The sequence below is a fragment of the Rhinopithecus bieti genome, unplaced genomic scaffold (genome assembly GCF_001698545.2).
Source record: "Rhinopithecus bieti isolate Rb0 unplaced genomic scaffold, ASM169854v2 scaffold_19861, whole genome shotgun sequence".
In the NCBI taxonomy this organism is placed as follows: domain Eukaryota; kingdom Metazoa; phylum Chordata; class Mammalia; order Primates; family Cercopithecidae; genus Rhinopithecus; species Rhinopithecus bieti.
In genome coordinates this window covers 356,434-374,080 of record NW_016809659.1, presented here as the reverse complement: position 1 = coordinate 374,080, position 17,647 = coordinate 356,434, and the positions used below count along the sequence as shown (strand labels likewise).

At 37.5% G+C, this 17,647-nt stretch overlaps 1 protein-coding gene across 3 annotated transcripts in view; it reads left to right on the top strand.

Annotated features, from left to right (window-relative positions):
* The window catches only part of SNX13 (sorting nexin 13), a 152,333-nt gene that overhangs the window by 27,304 nt on the left and 107,382 nt on the right, over positions 1–17,647 (top strand). For 2 of the 3 annotated variants that reach the window (XM_017890083.1, XM_017890084.1), the window contains exon 2: positions 15,962–16,074. In XM_017890083.1, coding sequence (XP_017745572.1) covers positions 15,962–16,074 — 113 coding nt within the window. Of the gene's footprint in view, positions 1–6,377; positions 6,470–15,961; positions 16,075–17,647 lie in introns of all 3 variants that reach the window. The other variant, XM_017890085.1, reaches the window with a different exon arrangement.

The window sequence follows — 17,647 nt, the reverse complement described above, 5'->3', positions numbered from 1 at the left end:
TTTTTTTTTTGTTAATTTGCTTTCATTTGGCTGGGACTTTTTGATTTTTAAATTCTGTTTTCCCTTGAGGGTATGACTGATGTATGTTGCATCGATCAGTTGGCTTTGTTTCTGGGTGCTTTCAGAGAGCCAAGGCCCTGTATGGGTTCCTTGGTTGCAGATAAATTCATATGGTGGTTTTGTCAGGTATTGTTTATTGTAGCAACATACTTTTGTTTGGTGGTATGATTTAGGCTGCAGTCCAGTAGGTGGCACTTAAGATTAAGAGTTGGCAGGTAGGCTCTTAAGTCTGCGCATGCTCACCGTTAGCAGAGGTGGAGGCGGTGGAGAAGCATGAAAAGTGCCCCACCTTTGGTGAGAGTGAAGCTTCTGGAGAAGTCTAAGAAATGGCCTCCTTCAGCCCCGGTGCCCTGGACCCCAATGGGAAGAGCCACTGCTGTCTCTGCAACAGTGTACTGGGGAGTAGGTAGGGGTTAAGAGATTACCCCGTCTCCAAGTTCATTCCTGGATTTTGGTGGTCCCTCCTTTTGTGGCTGGCACCACACTGTGTTTCCTTTGACCCAAGGTGGGTTTTGGTGGGGTGCTTTCCCTTCTTCCTCAGGGGCAGTCCATGCCAAGGGTTAGATCTCCATGGGAGTGGAGTCTGCTTCCCTCCCGCTCCTCAGAACTAGTGGGACACTCTCCCTGAACTGTCCATGAAAGTGGACTGGGGTGCCCAGCAATGACACAAGTAGACCAGTTTTAAGTCGCAGAGCTGTTCCTGGCTGCGAGTCTTGCATCCTAGGAGAAACCTCAGCTTCACAAGTCTCTTCCTGCTCCAGTCCTGTGATGGGGAAGTCTAATACCAGTGCTTGCTGCTTGGGTGCTTTCCACACTCGCCACTCAATTCTGGCTGTGAGAGTCCTTTCCCCACTCCAGGGCAAGTGCTCCAATCTCTGGCCTGAAACTAAAATGCCTGCAATGGCCACTGCTGCTAGGTAGCCAAACAGTGACTTACTTTGTATGAGCCCAGATTAAAAATGGCATCCTCTGGCCGGGTGGGGTAGCCGAAGCCTGTAATCCCAGCACTTTGGGAGTTCAAGGCAGGTAGATGAGGTTAGAAGTTCAAGACCAGCCTGGCCAACATGGTGTAAACCCTGTCTCTATTAGAAATACAGATATTAGCCGAGTGTTGGTGGTGGGTATCTGTAATCCCTGCTACTCAGGAGGCTGAGGCAGGAGAATCACTTGAACCTGGGAGGCAGGAGGTTGCAGTGAGTTGAGATCATGCCACAGCACTCCAACCTGGGCAACAGAGAGACTCTTTTCCCAAAAAAGGCATTTTCCTCTTATTCCCATGCTTGGGAAAATGCCTGCAGCTTTTCCTGGTGTCTTTTCCTGTTTCAGTCTCTCAGTCTTTTCCCAATTTAGTGTCAGTGTTTGGGAGAAACAAGGTGCTCTCCCATGGCCTGGGTTGCACAGATCCCTAGTGGAAAAGGTGAGTCACAGAGGGATACTGCCTGTCCCTTTCATGTACTGGAGCTTCACTTACTTTTGTCAGCCAAATGCTGTCCCTTGAGCTGCCTTCCTACCTTCTCCTTCCTGGGTTCTGGGGTGTTCTTTGCATTCTGGTAAATCCTGTTTTCTTTCTTGAATTAAAGCTCTCAGAGTTGATCTTTATGCACTGTTTTGCTAATTCCAAGTGGCTGAGGCATATTGAAAACCTCTAATCCACAATCTTGGGAAAAAAATCTGCCTGAATTGACTCTAATTGCAAATATAAAATGCCAACATTTAGTGACCTCAGACTATATGATACTCTTGAGTATCTCTCAAAGCCTGAAAGAACTGATACTGGGGAAAATGCCCAAGACTTATTTAGTCTAGCCTTTTTTTGTAGATTCTCTCTCTCTTTTTAAAAAAATCTACTTATTTATTTTTGATTCTCTGATTTCTATCCTTGGGTATAATTTGACCACTAAAAGATAATAATCTAAACAACAGATTGTACTTCGTTACATTATCTTTTAATACTTACATCCATTTTTAAGCTAAGTCATTATGGGAAGCAATTATGTTAACCTTTTTTTTTTTTTTTTTTTTTTTTAAGACAGAGTCTCGCTCTGTTGCCCTGACTGGAATGCAGTGGCGTGATCTTGGCTCACTGCAACCTCCGCTTCCTGGTTCAAGCAGTTCTCCTGCCTTAGCCTCCAGAGCAGCTGGGACTATGGACATACACCACCACACCTGACTAATTTTTGTATTTTTGGTAGAGACGGGGTTTCACCATGTTGGCCAGGCTGGTCTTGAACTCCTGACCTCAAGTGATCTGCCCGCCTTAGTCTCCCAAAGTGCTGGTATTATAGGCATGAACCACTGTGCCCAGCAATTATGATTAGCTTTCTAATGACTTCCCTGAAAATCTGTTGCTGAGAACGTTAACTAGTACTTCAGACTTTTTCAGATACATTCCTATATGATACAATTCTTTATAAATTCAGTGCTACAGATACAGTTAATGAGAGGGACCTTGGATGTCATCTGTTTTCAACTGTTTTGCAGATGAAGAAACCATGGCTGAGGTCGGCAATAAGTAGCTAGCCTAGAACCTGGTCTAGAAATCGTGTCTTCTAACAACAGGCCCAGTTTTTTGTTTTGTTTTTTTGTTTTCTTTTTTAACTTTTTGGAAGTTGAGTTAGCATTGACATAATGTAAAATTAGCCATTTAAAAATGAGTGATTCATTGGTATTGAGTATATTCACCATGGTATGCAACCACCACCTCTAATTAGTGTCAGAATATTTTTATCACCCTAAAAGAAGACTGTATGCGTTAAGCCATTTTCCTCTTCCCCCCAGCCTATGGCAGTCACCAGTCTGAATTCTATCACTATGGATTTACGTATTCTGGATATTTTACATAAATGAAATCATACAAACTGTGGCCTTTGTTTCTGGCTTCTTTCATTTAACATAAGTTTTTTAAGCTCATTCACATTATAGCATGTACTAGTACGTTATTCCTTTTCATGGCTGAATTATAGGTAGATACCACACTTTGTTCATTCACTGATAAACATTTGGGGCATTTCTTCCTTTTGGCTGTTGTAATTAGTGCTGCTATGAACATGTGTGTACATGTTTCTGTTTGAGTACCTATTTTTAATCATTTTGAATACCAATTTTTAATCATTTGGGTAGGTGTGGCATTGCTGGGTCATATCATAATTCTGTGTTTAATTTTTTGAGAAATTGCCTATTGTTTTACACAGTGGCAACACTATTGTACATACCTCCAGTCTGTTTTTATCTCCCCTGTACTCCATCATGCTGAGATCATGCTGAGTTGAAAAGAAAGCCAAAATTAGTCATTTTGTTTGAGGTATGAACTCTCGGTACATCTTTTGCAACAGATTTTTCAACCAGTTCTATCTGTCATTTTTCCAGTGGTTTGTTGAATTGTATTTTGTTTTGTTCCTCTCATTCAAACTGAGGTGAATTTCTTTCCCTTATTATGTTTATGTTCCTAGAACCTACGGGATTTTGGAGGTCTAATTAAATATCAGTCTATTTATTGCACAAAATAAAAGGAAAATAATCAAAAAGAAGTAGCAACACTGAAATAGTCTTGGGTACTTTGAAGGAGTTATGTTAGGTTTTAATTGACTTAAGTACAGGTCAAATCTCTGTGTCTTCTACCTTTGCTCTAAGAGTCAGTTTGTAGGGCTCGATTTTGAGTCTCCTTAAATTTGAGGCCATTGTATTGCTGTGACATACTTACTAAAACCATGTCTTGTATTGTATTTGATCAATGGATTTGTAGAAAACTTAAATGGTTTAAGATAGGTTAAATACTATTCAAATCTGTCTTCTTTTTCAACTTCTATTTTAAGTTCAGGGGTATATGTGCAGGATGTGCAGGTTTGTTACATAGGTAAGCGTGTGCCATGGTGATTTGCTGCACAGATCATCCCATCGCCTGGATATTAAACCCAGCAACCATTAGCTATTCTTCCTGATGCTCTCCCTTCTCCCATCCACACCTGCCAGACAGGTGCCAGTATGTATTTTTCATCTCTGTGTGTCCATATGTTCTCATCCTTCAGCTTCTACTTACAAGTGAGAACGTGCAGTGTTCAGTTTTTTTGTTCCAGCATTAGTTTGCTGAGAATAATGGCTTCCAGCTCCATCCATGTCCTACAAAGGACATGACCTTGTTACTCTCTTGTTCCTTTTTATGGCTGCATAGTATTCCACAGTGTATATGTACCACATTTTCTTGATCCAGTCTATCATTGATGGGCTTTTGGGTTGAATCCATATTTTTGCTACCGTGAATAGTGTTGCAGTGAACATACATGTGCATGTATCTTTATAACAGAATGATTTCTATTCCTTTGGATATATACCCAGTAATGGGATTGCTGGGTCAAGTGGTATTTCAGCCTCTAGTCTTTGAGGAATTGCCACACTGTCTTCCACATGGTTGAACTGATTTACAGTCCCACCAACAGTGTAAAGCGTTCCTTTTTCTCCACAACCTCACTAGCATCTGTTGTTTCTTGAGATTTTAATAATCGGCATTCTGACTGGCGTGAGATGGTATCTCACTTTTTTTTTTTGATTAGCATTTCTCTGATGATTAGTGATGTTGAGCTTTTCTTCATCTGTTTCTTTTGTGAAGTGTCTGTCTTTTGTTTGTTTAAGGGCTTTCTTTTAACACACAGAACATTGTTCCTTGCTTCAGTGCCTACTCATGTTATGGTCTCTTTATCAGTTATTCTGTTCTTCACCTGGCTATATCCTTATAATTCTTGGAGACTAATCTTAGGTGTCGCTTTTTCCAAGATGCTTCCTCTGACTGACCCCCCCTCCACCCTTTCTAGCTGAGTCAGATGATGTGTTCCTTCCTAATGTCTTATAATAACTGAAGCATGTCATTTTACTTACTGTATTGTTTTGTAATTATATGTATGTTGTCTCCTACAAAACTGTGAGCTTTTTGAGTTCAGGAAAACTATGCTTTAATTACCTTTGAAATTGCAGAACCTTACTATCCTAGGCACATGATAGACTTCAGTAAATGTTTAGTGAATGAATGAAAGAAGCTTCTAGTTTAGAAGAGGTAAATATGCATGAATAACTACTGTAGAATTGTAAATTTTGCAGTGGAAGCAGAGAATACAAGGAAAAACGTTTTTAGTAAGAGTGTGAAATGTTTATGAGGGAAGGTTTGCTTCATGGAAGATAACAATTTCAGCTGGTTCTTGAGGGGAACTTGATAGAATTTTTTGCTAGGGAGTAAAAGTAGTCCATCCTAGAGAACAGAAGCAAGAGAGCAAGTCATGCTCATGGAGAAGCCAGGTATTTTAGAATCTTTTTCAAAGGTCCTTTTGGCAGCAAGGAGGATGGAGTACAGGGAGGAGCAGGAATGTTATAGTCATGCAGCTAAAATGAAGGTTTTGTGTCAAGCTTTGACTGTGAGGGAGGGAAGGTTTCAAAAGATACTTAAGATATAAAATGGGCAGGCAGGCCCTGATAGCTTAATTGGCTGAAAAATTCCAAGAGGGTAATCCAAGGCAACTCTAGAATTTCTCTTCTCAGTAATTGGGTAGGTATTGATGCCTCCTTTTAAAAAAGTAAAGGAATACAGGAAACATTTGGGATCTTCAATGAATTTAATTTTGGACATGATAAGTTTATGATCTTTATGACAAATTGAGGTAGAAGTGTTCAGTATGTAGTTGAATATAAGTTTCTGAAACTCAGGAGATATTTCTGAGCTGGAGGTACAGTTTTGGAAGTCAAGTACATATGGGTAGTTATAAGTGGTAGACTAGAAGACTCAGGATTGCATATCTAGTAAGACTATAAGAAGGTAAAAACAGAACCCTAGGAATTGCAAGCTTTCTTCTGCTTAAAGGTAATCAAGGGCATACTTGCAAAGTAGTATTAATTTTTCTTGGTCCCTTTGATTTCCTGTATGCTTTCCCAACTTTAATAAAAAAAGCAGTAAAATTATGTTGCTATATCATGTCTTGGACTTAGCATCAGATAAACCTTATAGCAAGTGTGGGGCTGTGGCAGTGCTAAAACATTCATGGCTCATTTTCAGGGGGTATGTTGCTGCCAACTCAGATTTATCTAGTTATTGCCTTGCAGGTGTACAATTTCACTGATTCCTGATTCCATATATTTCTGTTTTTCAAGAAAAGCCAGAAATCCTGATTTTTACAGACTTTTAAATGCTTACTCAGAATTTTAAAAAATGCTGTGTTGGTCAGATAAAACATTGTCAGTTTCTGATCCCTTTCTCAATCCTTACATTGTTTGTAACAAAGAGCAACTAGTATCACCTTCCGAGGTATTGAAATGTACTTGTTTCTGTTGCATACTAGGATGAGAGAAAAAACTTGACTGGAAGCTACAGAAAATTATAGTGGAAAAGGAGACAGACTGAATCCCTGGGCTTAGAAGATTTAGAGATTGAGTGAGTAATAGAGGTTATAAGTCAGATGGGTTGAGACCCATCTGTAGTGACTGCACTGTCAGTGAATCAATCATTGCCACTTTTGCCTCCTTATTTGCTAAGGTCTTGTTGTTTCTGGGACTTGAAACTGGAATGGTTGTTAGGGAGGATTTTTTTCTATTATTTTGTCCGGCATATTTTAGTACAAAATTATAAACACAATACAAAAAATGCTTAGTGTTTTGCCCCAGGAACATAACCAGTATGAATGGAAATGTTTCTGTCAGCCTGTGGCTTTCAAAATCTGAACAGCTGATATACCAGATGAACTCACAGGATGATTGTTAGGGCTGGCTCTATTATATTTATTTATTTTTGTTGAATCAGTTTAAAGAATTTTTACAGGAAGTCTCCTATTTATTCTATAGAAAAATCAAGGAGATTGTTGGAACTGACCTTTGGCTCTTCTATTGGTTGACCCTGTGGAAAGAAAGAGTCATAATTCCTTGAGTGTGTGTGTTCACTTTTAGGAACAGATTTCCCTGGAAATAAATTCTACTTGTATAACAATTAGATCTCACAGTTAAAAAATTATAATTAAAAGATGTGTCACAAGATATTATAATTTGATCATTGATTCTTGATTTAACCACCTTTTAGCCATATCAGATTATGAGAGGAAGTTATGGAATAGGCCTCCTGAGTAAAGGAGGTGTGATTTTTTTTTTTTTGAGGTGGAAGTATAGTTGGAACTAAATAAAGTACGTGTGAATTTACCATATCAATTAAAATTTTGATCAAATGATTTTAAAATTGTGTGGTTCTTATTTTATATATATTTATAGTTTCCCTTAAGGTTTTCTGTACCAGAGTTGTTGATCTATTATTTCCTTATACTAATGTTAGGGATGATAAAAGCGGTGAGATGAATCTAAGCAGTTAATTTTAATATCATGGAAATAGTTTTTTCTATGTTTTATTAAATGTCGAATGAATTGTGACTTTTACATTTTTTTCTTTTTCATTTGTTCTTTTGGGCACTGATAAATCTAACCATGTATCAGCTTATTATAATTCATGGCTAGTGCCATCTGGCTGTTGTTCTCCCTCTTTTGTAAAATCATCTTGTACTTGTGATTATATGTGGTTTTAAAATTACTTTTTGGAAACTCTTGAATAGTGCATTTATCCTGCACAAACTAGTATATGTAGAATAAGAATCATATTCTTTATTATCATTGATAAATGAAATATTTATATATATTTAGACATGCCAGGGCAAGGTAAAGTGGTACATGCTGGTAGTCCCAGCTACTCAGGAGGCTGAAGTGGGAGGATCCTGTGAGTCTAGGAGTTGAAGGCTGCATTAAGCTGTGATGGCACCACTGCATTCCAGTCTGGAAGATAGTGAGAGACTCCGTCTTTTTAAACAAACAAAACCTGTAAAAGTGTAAATAGTCTTGAGCATTGGGCTTAGGTTCACTAAACAAATGTTATTTTATGTTCTCCTTTTGAATCAAGAGTTTTAAAGAGTACTTTCCCTGTTGGTACACTGTTGAGCAGCCTCAATATTTGTAAATATTTGTTCACTTCAAGTTTTTGTTTTTGGAAATTACCAAAACTTTAGCATATAAAGTTAGTAACTGGTTTTGGGTAGTACCATTTTAGTGGAAAGAATTGGGTAATCATAAATAAAAGATTGATTTTATTGTTCACCTGCAAAACTGCTTTTGAAGACAATTTAAAAGGAGTTCCAAAAATATTTAAGCTATAAAGGCATTATCTTTTCTGTATTCCCCAAACACTTTGTGAATCTCTTTATTGTGGCATTTACTACACTTATGTTATCATTACATGTGTACTTTACCTTTTTAGCTTCTGAACATGTTAGTGGCAGAAACTGCCTCATTCATCTTTGTATCATTAAGGCCTAACACATACCCACCTAGTAACAATAGAATCAATATGAAGCCTCCAAAATAATTGGGTTGGAGGACAGTAGTTTTTATGTTAAATGTACGCATACCCACACATGAAATAGAATATTAAGGCTCATTACTTAGTTTTATATTTAAAGCAATTTTTTTCTTAATCGTATAGCCATGCATATGTTGCTCCACCATAAACTAATCATAGGAGTATACAGCATTGTATCTGAAGCCATCAGGTGAGACTGAGGAGGAACACTTTAAGGTCCTTTGCCTTCTCACTGTCCTTTCCCCCTTCCCTTGGTCTCCCCTTTTCTCTCCTTTTTCCGTTCCTTCCCTCATTTCACTTGTCTAGTTAGTAATTTTCATACTTAATGAGCAGCTTCTGTGTACTTGGCCTTGGTTACATTATTATTTGATGTTGAATGAAACAAGGTTCCACATCAGGAGCACATTCTATTGAAATTACCTGGAGAAGAATGTTCAACTTATTGTAGATAGAATAAGGCGGGCGGAAAACAGTCTGTACTTGTTATAAGACCACTCTTCTTATGGCTACTTATTTTTATTGTGGAACTATATATATAATTATTATGACTCAAGTTGGCACTGAAGTAGTATCAACTGTAAGATTCTTAGCCCAATTTGTTTGGCAGCCCTAAGCCATATAATGTATTTAAATATAAGACGGAGAGTGGTTGACCCATTCTAGTGAGATTCATCTCACAGTCCAAGTTCCTTTCTATGGTATTTCTGACAGCCTGTTCTAAGAGAGCTAGTATAAAATAGCTGATCTAAAACAGCATTTTCCGCTTAACCCCCACTCTCCACATGAACCAGGATAATCTACACCTGAATTAGCTGAATTAAGCACTGATAAATTAAGCACTGAATTAGTTGTGTGATTGTGAAGAGTTACTGAACCAGTCTGCTACAACTAGACTTGAGAGATGATACCACAACTCAGCCACTTCACGGTGCTGATGGGTATTCTGGATCAAAGAGAGGGTTAGTGATTTTGCAAAGGTTATACAGAAAGTTAGTGGCAATCTGGAATCCGTGATTTCTGACTCTTAAGTACTGTATTATGCTGCCTTTCCTATCATAAATATCTTTTGAGGATCAAGTGAGATAAATGTCAGTATGCCTTGATAGGCAGAAAATATCACAAGTTAAATTATTTCAACTTCCTTTCTATGGTCAGGATGCATATGTAATTTTTTGCATCGTAATTTTCAGAATCTTGGAAGTTGAGGTCATTTTTTATGTCTTTTTGTGTCCTTGAGTTCAGATCAATACAGGTAGATTATCTAAGCATGCTAATAAGTAGACACACTTTGAAATTCAAATTTTTTCCGTTATTTATTTAGAAGATACATGGATAAATTGATTTTCAGACCAGGAATTTATTATATTCACTTATTGCAGGTAGTTTTCTACTACTTTCTTGGGAGGCATATTAAGCTGATTAATATTTAGATAAAAGCATTCATTTATTATATTAGCATTTTTTTCTTACTGTGACTTTTTAAAATTAATTAATATTTTATTATACTTTAAGTTCTAGGGTACATGTGCACCACGGCAGGTTTGTTACGTGTGTATACATGTGCCATGTTGGTGTGCTGCACCCATTAACTCGTCATTTACATTAGGTATATCTCCTAATGCTATTTCTCCTCCCCCCCCTCCCCCCCCACTTACTTAGCCCTATCTATTTGGCAGCCCTAAGCCATATAATGTATAAATATACCAGGTGAACTTCTCTGGTGTGTGATGTTTCCCTTCTTGTGTCCACGTGTTCTCATTGTTCATTTCCCACCTATGAGTGAGAACATGGGGTGTTTGGTTTTCTGATCTTGCGATAGTTTGCTGAGAATGATGGTTTCCAGCTGCATCCATGAACTCATCCTTTTTATGGCTGCATAGTATTCCGTGGTGTATATGTGCCACATTTTCTTCATTCGCAGTCTGTCTTTGATGGACATTTGAGTTGGTTCCAAGTTCTTTGCTATTGTGAATAGTGGCCACAATAAACATACGTGTGCATGGTGTCTTTATAGCAGCATGATTTATAATCCTTTGGGTATATACCCAGTAATGGGATGGCTGGGTCAATGGTATTTCTTAGTTCCTAGATCTTGAGGAATCGCCACAGCTGTCTTCCCACAATGACCCCGAACTAGTTTAGGTAGTCCACCAACAGTGTAAAGCGTTCCTAATTTCCCATATCCTCTCCGGCAACCTGTTGTTTCCTGACTTTTAAATGGATTGCCATTCTAACTGCTGTGAGATGGTATCTCGTGGTTTTTGATTTTGCATTTCTCTGGATGGGGCGAGTGATGATGAGCATTTTTTTATGTGTCTGTTGGCTGCATAAATGACTTACTTTTTTGAGAAGTGGAGCGTTCATATCTTTTGCCCACTTTTTGATGGGATTGTTTTTCTTTTAAATTTGTTTGAGTTTCTTCTGTAGGTTCTGGATATTAGCCCTTTTGTCAGATGAAGTAGAAATTGCAATTTTTCTCCCATTCTGTAGGTTGCCGTTCACTCTGATGGTAGTTTCTTTTCTGTGCAGAAGCTCTTTAGTTTAATTAGATCGCATTTGTCAATTTTGGTTTTTGTTACCATTGCTTTTAGGTATTTTAGACGTGAAGTCCTTACCATGCCTATGTCCTCATGGTGTTGCCTAGATTTTTTTCTAGGTTTTTATGGTTTTAGGTCTTACATTTAGTCCTCTAATCCATCTTGAATTAATTTTTGTATAAGGTGTAAGGAAGGATCCAGTTTAAGCTTTCTACATATGGCATAGCCAGTTTTCCACGCGCCATTTATTAAATAGGGAATCTTTCCCCATTTCTTGTTTTTTGTCAGGTTTGTTAGATCAGATGGTTCCGTAGATGTGTGGTATTATTTTCTGAGGGCTCTGTTCTGTTCCAATTGGGTCGGTATATCTCTGTTTTGGTACCAGTACCGATGCTGATTTTGGTTACCCGTAGCCTTGTAGTATAGTTTGAAGCTCCAGGTAGCATGATGCCTCCAGCTTTGTTCTTTTGACTTAGGATTGTCTTGGCAATGCTACTGCTTTTTATTTCCATATGAACTTTAAAGAATTTTTTCCCCAATTCTGTGAAGAAAGTCATTGGTAGCCTTAATGGGGATGGCATTGGAATCTATAAATTACCTTGGGCAGTATGGCCATGTTCCAGGATATTGATTCTTTCCCTATCCATGAGCATAGAATGTTTTTTCCATTTGCTTTGTGTCCTCTTTTATTTCATTGAGCAGTGGTTTGTAGTTCTCCTTGAAGAGGATCCTTCAGCATCCCTTATAAGTTAGATTCCCTGGTATTTTATTCCATTTGAAGCAATTGTGAATGGGAGTTCACTCATGATTTTGCCCTCTGTTTGTGTTATTGGTGTCTAGGAATGCTTGTGATTTTTGTACATTGATTTTGTATCCTGAGACTTTGCTGAAGTTGCTTATCAGCTTAAGGAGATTTTGGGCTGAGACGATGGTGTTTTCTAAATATACAATCATGTCATCTGCAAACAGGGACAATTTGACTTCCTCTTTTCCTAATTGAATACCCTTTATTTCTTTCTCCTGCCTGATTGCCCCGGCCAGAACTTCCAACCCTATGTTGAATAGGAGTGGTGAGAGAGGACATCCCTGTCTTGTGCCAGTTTTCAAAGGGAATGCTTCCAGTTTTTGCCCATTCAGTATGATATTGGCTGTGGGTTTGTCATGGATAGCTCTTATTATTTTGAGATACGTTCCATCAGTACCGAGTCTTACTGTGACTTTTAAGACAATTGTCAGCTGACAAATTTTATGGGTTAAAGAGTCAAGATTGGCTTAGTGTGAGATCTTACCCTTATAGCTGTGTGACCTTGGGCAATGTTTAAAAACTTTTTTATTGTTGAACTTTGCATAATAATAGTGATTAAACCAAAATTGACCACTGGACTGTGAACTCATTTACTCCCCACAGTAACCACATGACATAGGTGAGGAAATGAAGGCATGTAGTGGTTACATAACTAATAGTAAAGGTGGTATCTAAGGTGCAACACGAAGTCCCCTCCCTCTTCCCTCTCCTTTTCTCAAGCAGAAGTCTCCCCGCATAGTTACCACAACTGGAAATGTACTGGGTCACACCTAAAGCCACTATGTCTCTGAATCTCACCCAAGGCCCATGGAAAGTACTGCCTGGGTACCTACTGCTGCTGGTTATTCAGGGCCCAAGGGCTCTTTAGTCAGCAGATAATCAATCTTGCCAGAACTAGGTCCTTCCCTTCAAAGCAGTAGGTTCCCTTTTGGCCAAGGGTGTGTCTAGAAATGCTGTCTGGGAGGTAGGGCCTGGAACAGGAGCCTCAGGACTCTGCCTGATGACCTGTCCTACTGTGCCTAAGCTGGTATCCAAGTTGCAAGACAGAATCCTTTTCACTCTTCCCTCTCCTCTCCTCAAGCAGAGAGAAGGAGTCTTTCCCGGAATTGCAAGCTGCACTACTTGGGGTGGGAGGAAGGGTGGTGCAAGTGCGCCCTTCGTCGCCCCAGCTGGTGTCTCACTGGGTGGTGTGGTGGCTCCGAACCCAGCACAGCCCAGGACTTGCACTCTTGTGGCCTAGCCTGCCTTTCAAGTTTACTTAGGACTCCAAAGCAGTTTACAGTGGCAAGGCTTGCTGGCCTCAGGTTCCAACCACTGGGATGGTTACCACAGGCCTCGAGTGTGACTCAGTACTTTGTTGACTTCAAGTATGATCCAGTGCCATCATAGTGGAGGTGGCAACAGGGGTGCTTGTGTCACCCCTCCCCCAGCTCCACACACCTTAGCAGAGAGAGAGAGAGAGAGAGAGAGAGAGAGAGAGAGAGAGAGAGACTCTGTTTGGGAGAATGTAAGGGAAGAGAACAAGAGTTTCTGTCTGGTAATTTAAATAATTCTTCCACATGTTATTTAGGACCATGAAGGCAATACCACTACAAGTCTTTCAGAGCCACAACATTAGTAGGCTTAAGGTGCCCGTAATGTATATATGGCTCCAGTGACTAGAAACAGATCACAACACCCAAGTTCCTTCGAATACCTGGAAAGCCTTCCCAAGAAGGACTGGGACAAACAAACCCAGACTGTAAAGACTACAATAAATGCCTAACTCTTCAATGTCCAGACATCAGTGAACATCCACAAGCATCAAGACTGTCCAGGAAAACACTGACCTCACCAAATGAACTAAATAAGACACCACGGATATGTGTCCTTTTGAGTGGAAAAATCAAAATAGTTGTTTTGAGGACGTACAACAAAATTCAAGATAATACAGAGAAGGAATTCAGAATCTTATCAGATAAATTTAACGAGGAGATTAATAAAAAGAATCAAGCAAAAATCTTGGAGTTGAAAAGTGCAGTTGACCTACTGACAAATGTATCAGAATCTCTTAACAGAATTGATCAAACAGAAGAAGGAATGAGTGAACTTGAAGACAGGCTAATTGAAAATACACAGAGGAGAAAAAAGAATAAAAAAGAACGAGGCACAGCTGCAAGATCTAGAAAATAGCCTCAAAAGGGCAAACCTAAGAGTTACTGTCCTTAAAGAGGAGGTAGAGAGAGAGTTAGGGGTAGCAAATTTATTCAGATAGACAATAACAAAGAGCCTCTCAAACCTAGTAGAAGATATCAATATTAAACTACAAGAAGGTTATAGAACACCAAGCAGATTTAAACCAAGACTACCTCAAGATACTTAATAATCAAACTCTCAAAGGTCAAGGATGAAGAAGAAAGGATCCTAAAAGCAACAAGAGAAAAAGAAAAAAAACATGTAATGGTGCTCCAGTACATTTGCCAGCAGACTTCTCAGTGGAAGTTGCACAGGACAGGAGAGAGTGGCATGCCATATTTTAGTGTGGATTAGGAACTTCAGCAAAGTATTAGAGAAACTGAGTGGTTCTGAACTTTATTCTAAGTAACTATGTCCTACTTACCAGCTCTTAGAAGGAAGTCAGAGGACACTTCTGTAGGTGAAATAGTATTCCCTCCTGATTCAGAGAGGAGAGAACGTGGAGGCAGAGCAGAAACTTCGTTAGCAGGCATTCTGTCCTGTGTTTAAAAGATAAAGTGACCAAGATGTGGAAAAAGGACAATAAAACACAAAAGAATAAGAGTTGTGTAACTCTGAGAGACATAGAAGAAGATATGATTAAGTTGAAAAATACCATTTTGGGATAAGAAGACTCAGTATTGTATGTCTCCCTAAATAAATCTTGTCCAGGATTTCTGTTCATTTGTCATCTAATCATTTACAGTTGCTTAGACCAGCCCTATACAGTTGCTTTATTTTTCTCCGTAGCACTTATCCCCATGTGATATAACTACATATTTACTTAATTTTCTTTTTCCCCACTTCTGGAATGTAAACTTATGAAGCTATGTGAATTTATGAGCATATACTTGTATTTCTCTCCTTACTAGAATGTAGATTTATGAGGATATGTTTTATCCCTTGTGGTATCCCCACTACCTTGAGCTGTGCTTGGCACAAAGGAAGCAATGACTGGTGAGTGAATGAATGAATAAATAAAACCCTCCTTTCTCTCATAATTCACAGTGCTTACTGTCTGTTCTATAGTTTTTTGGTCATTAATTTTGTTCAGTTTAGCATCTTATAATGCTTTCTATTATTTTCTTTTGGTTCAGTATCTAATTGTTTCATTCCTATAGGACATTCTTCTCCATGCTCCTTGATGGCATGAGTGGGACAAATGCTTCCTTTGTGTACTACCTCACAGTGCAAGGCCAATGGATGTAGGAACTTGCTGAATTGAACACATGTATTTGTTCATAATGACTTAAATTGCCAAAATCCAGTTTGCCTTTAATAAAAGGCATATTTTTTTATTGACTGAAAAACAGTATAATTCTGTATGAAATAGGTTTTTTTTTTTTTTTAATGTATGAATACTTTTTGGTGATGTTTTGTTGAGCTCGTAAATTTTGGTAACTGCAAGTTGGAACTTTTGTAATTATAATTGTATGAGTTTCTACACATAATTTGAGTAAAATAGTATCACAATTTTCAATGAGATAAGAATTTCTTACCTTGAAATTTAAATTTCTAATAAAATGTCTCCTTATGCTGTAGTTATATTGGGACCTAGTTTCAAGACGAAATATTAATTCTAAGTAAGTATAACTTTGTAGCCTACTTATCCTTTTATATATACGTTTGCAAATATAAATGTACAGATGTTTTTATACATACTTTGTTGTATTTCTCATGCCAGGATTTCATTTAACAGTGTGTATAACTATTTCTGTTCTGTACCTTTGCATTGCCACTAGGATATTTTTAAAAAGTAATTGCAGATGCTCTATGAATCTCTCTATACATACAAATTTTGTATATTGTTTTGTGGAGATAAATTTTCAAGTGTACACTTTACATTTTCAAAAGTTACTGAAATAATGCCATAAATGTTTACAAGAAGAAATTTAGAACTATGTTAAAGTTTTGTTGGTTCTTTTCTAATTCATGTGGAGAATTACTTACTTATTTACTTATATTTTTTCTTTATTTCAGACCAGTCTATCCATATGGGGATGGGGAAGCCTTGGCATTGTCCTTTTTCTGATAACCTTTGGACCCTTTGTAATATTTTATTTGACATTTTATATCCTCTGCTTTGTGGGTGGGTAAGTATACTCAGTTACAATTTTATAATTCTTGTGTCATGTCTTGTTAAAATGGAAACAAATGACTGTGAGAAATGGGAGTATGATTTATTTGTGAATACCATTTTTAATAAATTGCTTTTACTAAAGTTAAAGAAATAAGGATACCCACAAAATAAAACAGTGATTGTCATTATTTGTATCATAAATATGGGTAGTCCTTCAATAATAAGATATCCATTTCCAAAGGTATGAACTTTTTTTTGGTGATAATGTGTAAAGTTTAAAAAATTTTTCAGATTCCTTTTGGTGTTGTTTCTCCTTTAAAGTTGAAATTTTCTTTTGCATTATGTTAATCATAATAAGTAAGTTAAAATGAGACTACACATGAAGTTTTACATTATAGAAATTGTGATTAGACTTCAAACAATAATGTTAATTTTTTCCTTTAATGAATGTTGTAATTTCGGTCTAGAAAATTCAAATACCTGATTTCACAGTTTTCTCTTCTTAGTTATTTGGTGTACGTTTATATTTTCCCTTAAGTTGATAAACCTTTACAAGAGAGGTTTCAGTCATAATTTATTGTAGCTTTGTATGCAGAGCATTTGATATTAGACATGAATTACAAGGAAATACTAGAAAAATATATAGACAAGGGATGTTTGTTATTTAGACACTGTTACCAAAGTAGCTTAGTTGAAATGAGTATTTTGTTGTTAATGTGTTTGTATATATGTTTATATCTCATATTTATGTAATCAGTTGTGGAATGAACACTGATTTCATTCTGAAAAATCTTTTGAGACCCCAAATATTTGGAGGAGTTGTTTAAGCCTATAGGTTTAGAAGATTTAGCTGAATTGAATAGCTTATATAAACAGTAGCTTGAGAAACTGTATCGGACACTGAAGGGTTAGCTTCGAAATATATCTGTCACTTTTTTGGGGATACAGATTTGATAGTCATATTATGGTCTTTCTATAGGGAGCATATGCTTGAACAAGTGAGAATTTCTTTAATGAGCAGCTATGTCAGAGACTCTCCATAAAACTATATTTTATGTTAGATTTAGTATTTTTGTATCTATGGCCTAGATATAATACTGTGTATTGAAACATTTTTAAACTAATTTTAGCCATAATAGTCTGATAATGGAGTTCAGAGTATCTTTATTGATGATAAAGATGATTGAAGATAATACAGATCTGCAGCCAAATGGGTTTCCTAATTACACTCCTCAGTCACAGTTAAGGCCACAGCATGGCTGAATAGCGACATGGTTGCACCTCTCCCTCTCAGAGTCAAGGCCGCATTTATTAATTGGAAAGGAAATTGTCTTGACTTTTTTTTTTTTTGAAAGGTAGAAATTTCTTCTAATTACACTAATTGTATTAGCCCTTGTAAGAGTGAAGGAAAAGGATTTCAGAGTATTTCCCAATACTTTGGCAAGGGAGGATATTGCAGCTTTATAGGCTAAGGTAGGAGCCCTTGGAAGGTAGATAACTGAATAATTATTTCTTTTTTTACTCAACTGCTCCAAATAAGATTTAGGAAAAGAGAAATCAGTTTATTAATTTAAGTTTTTAAATCT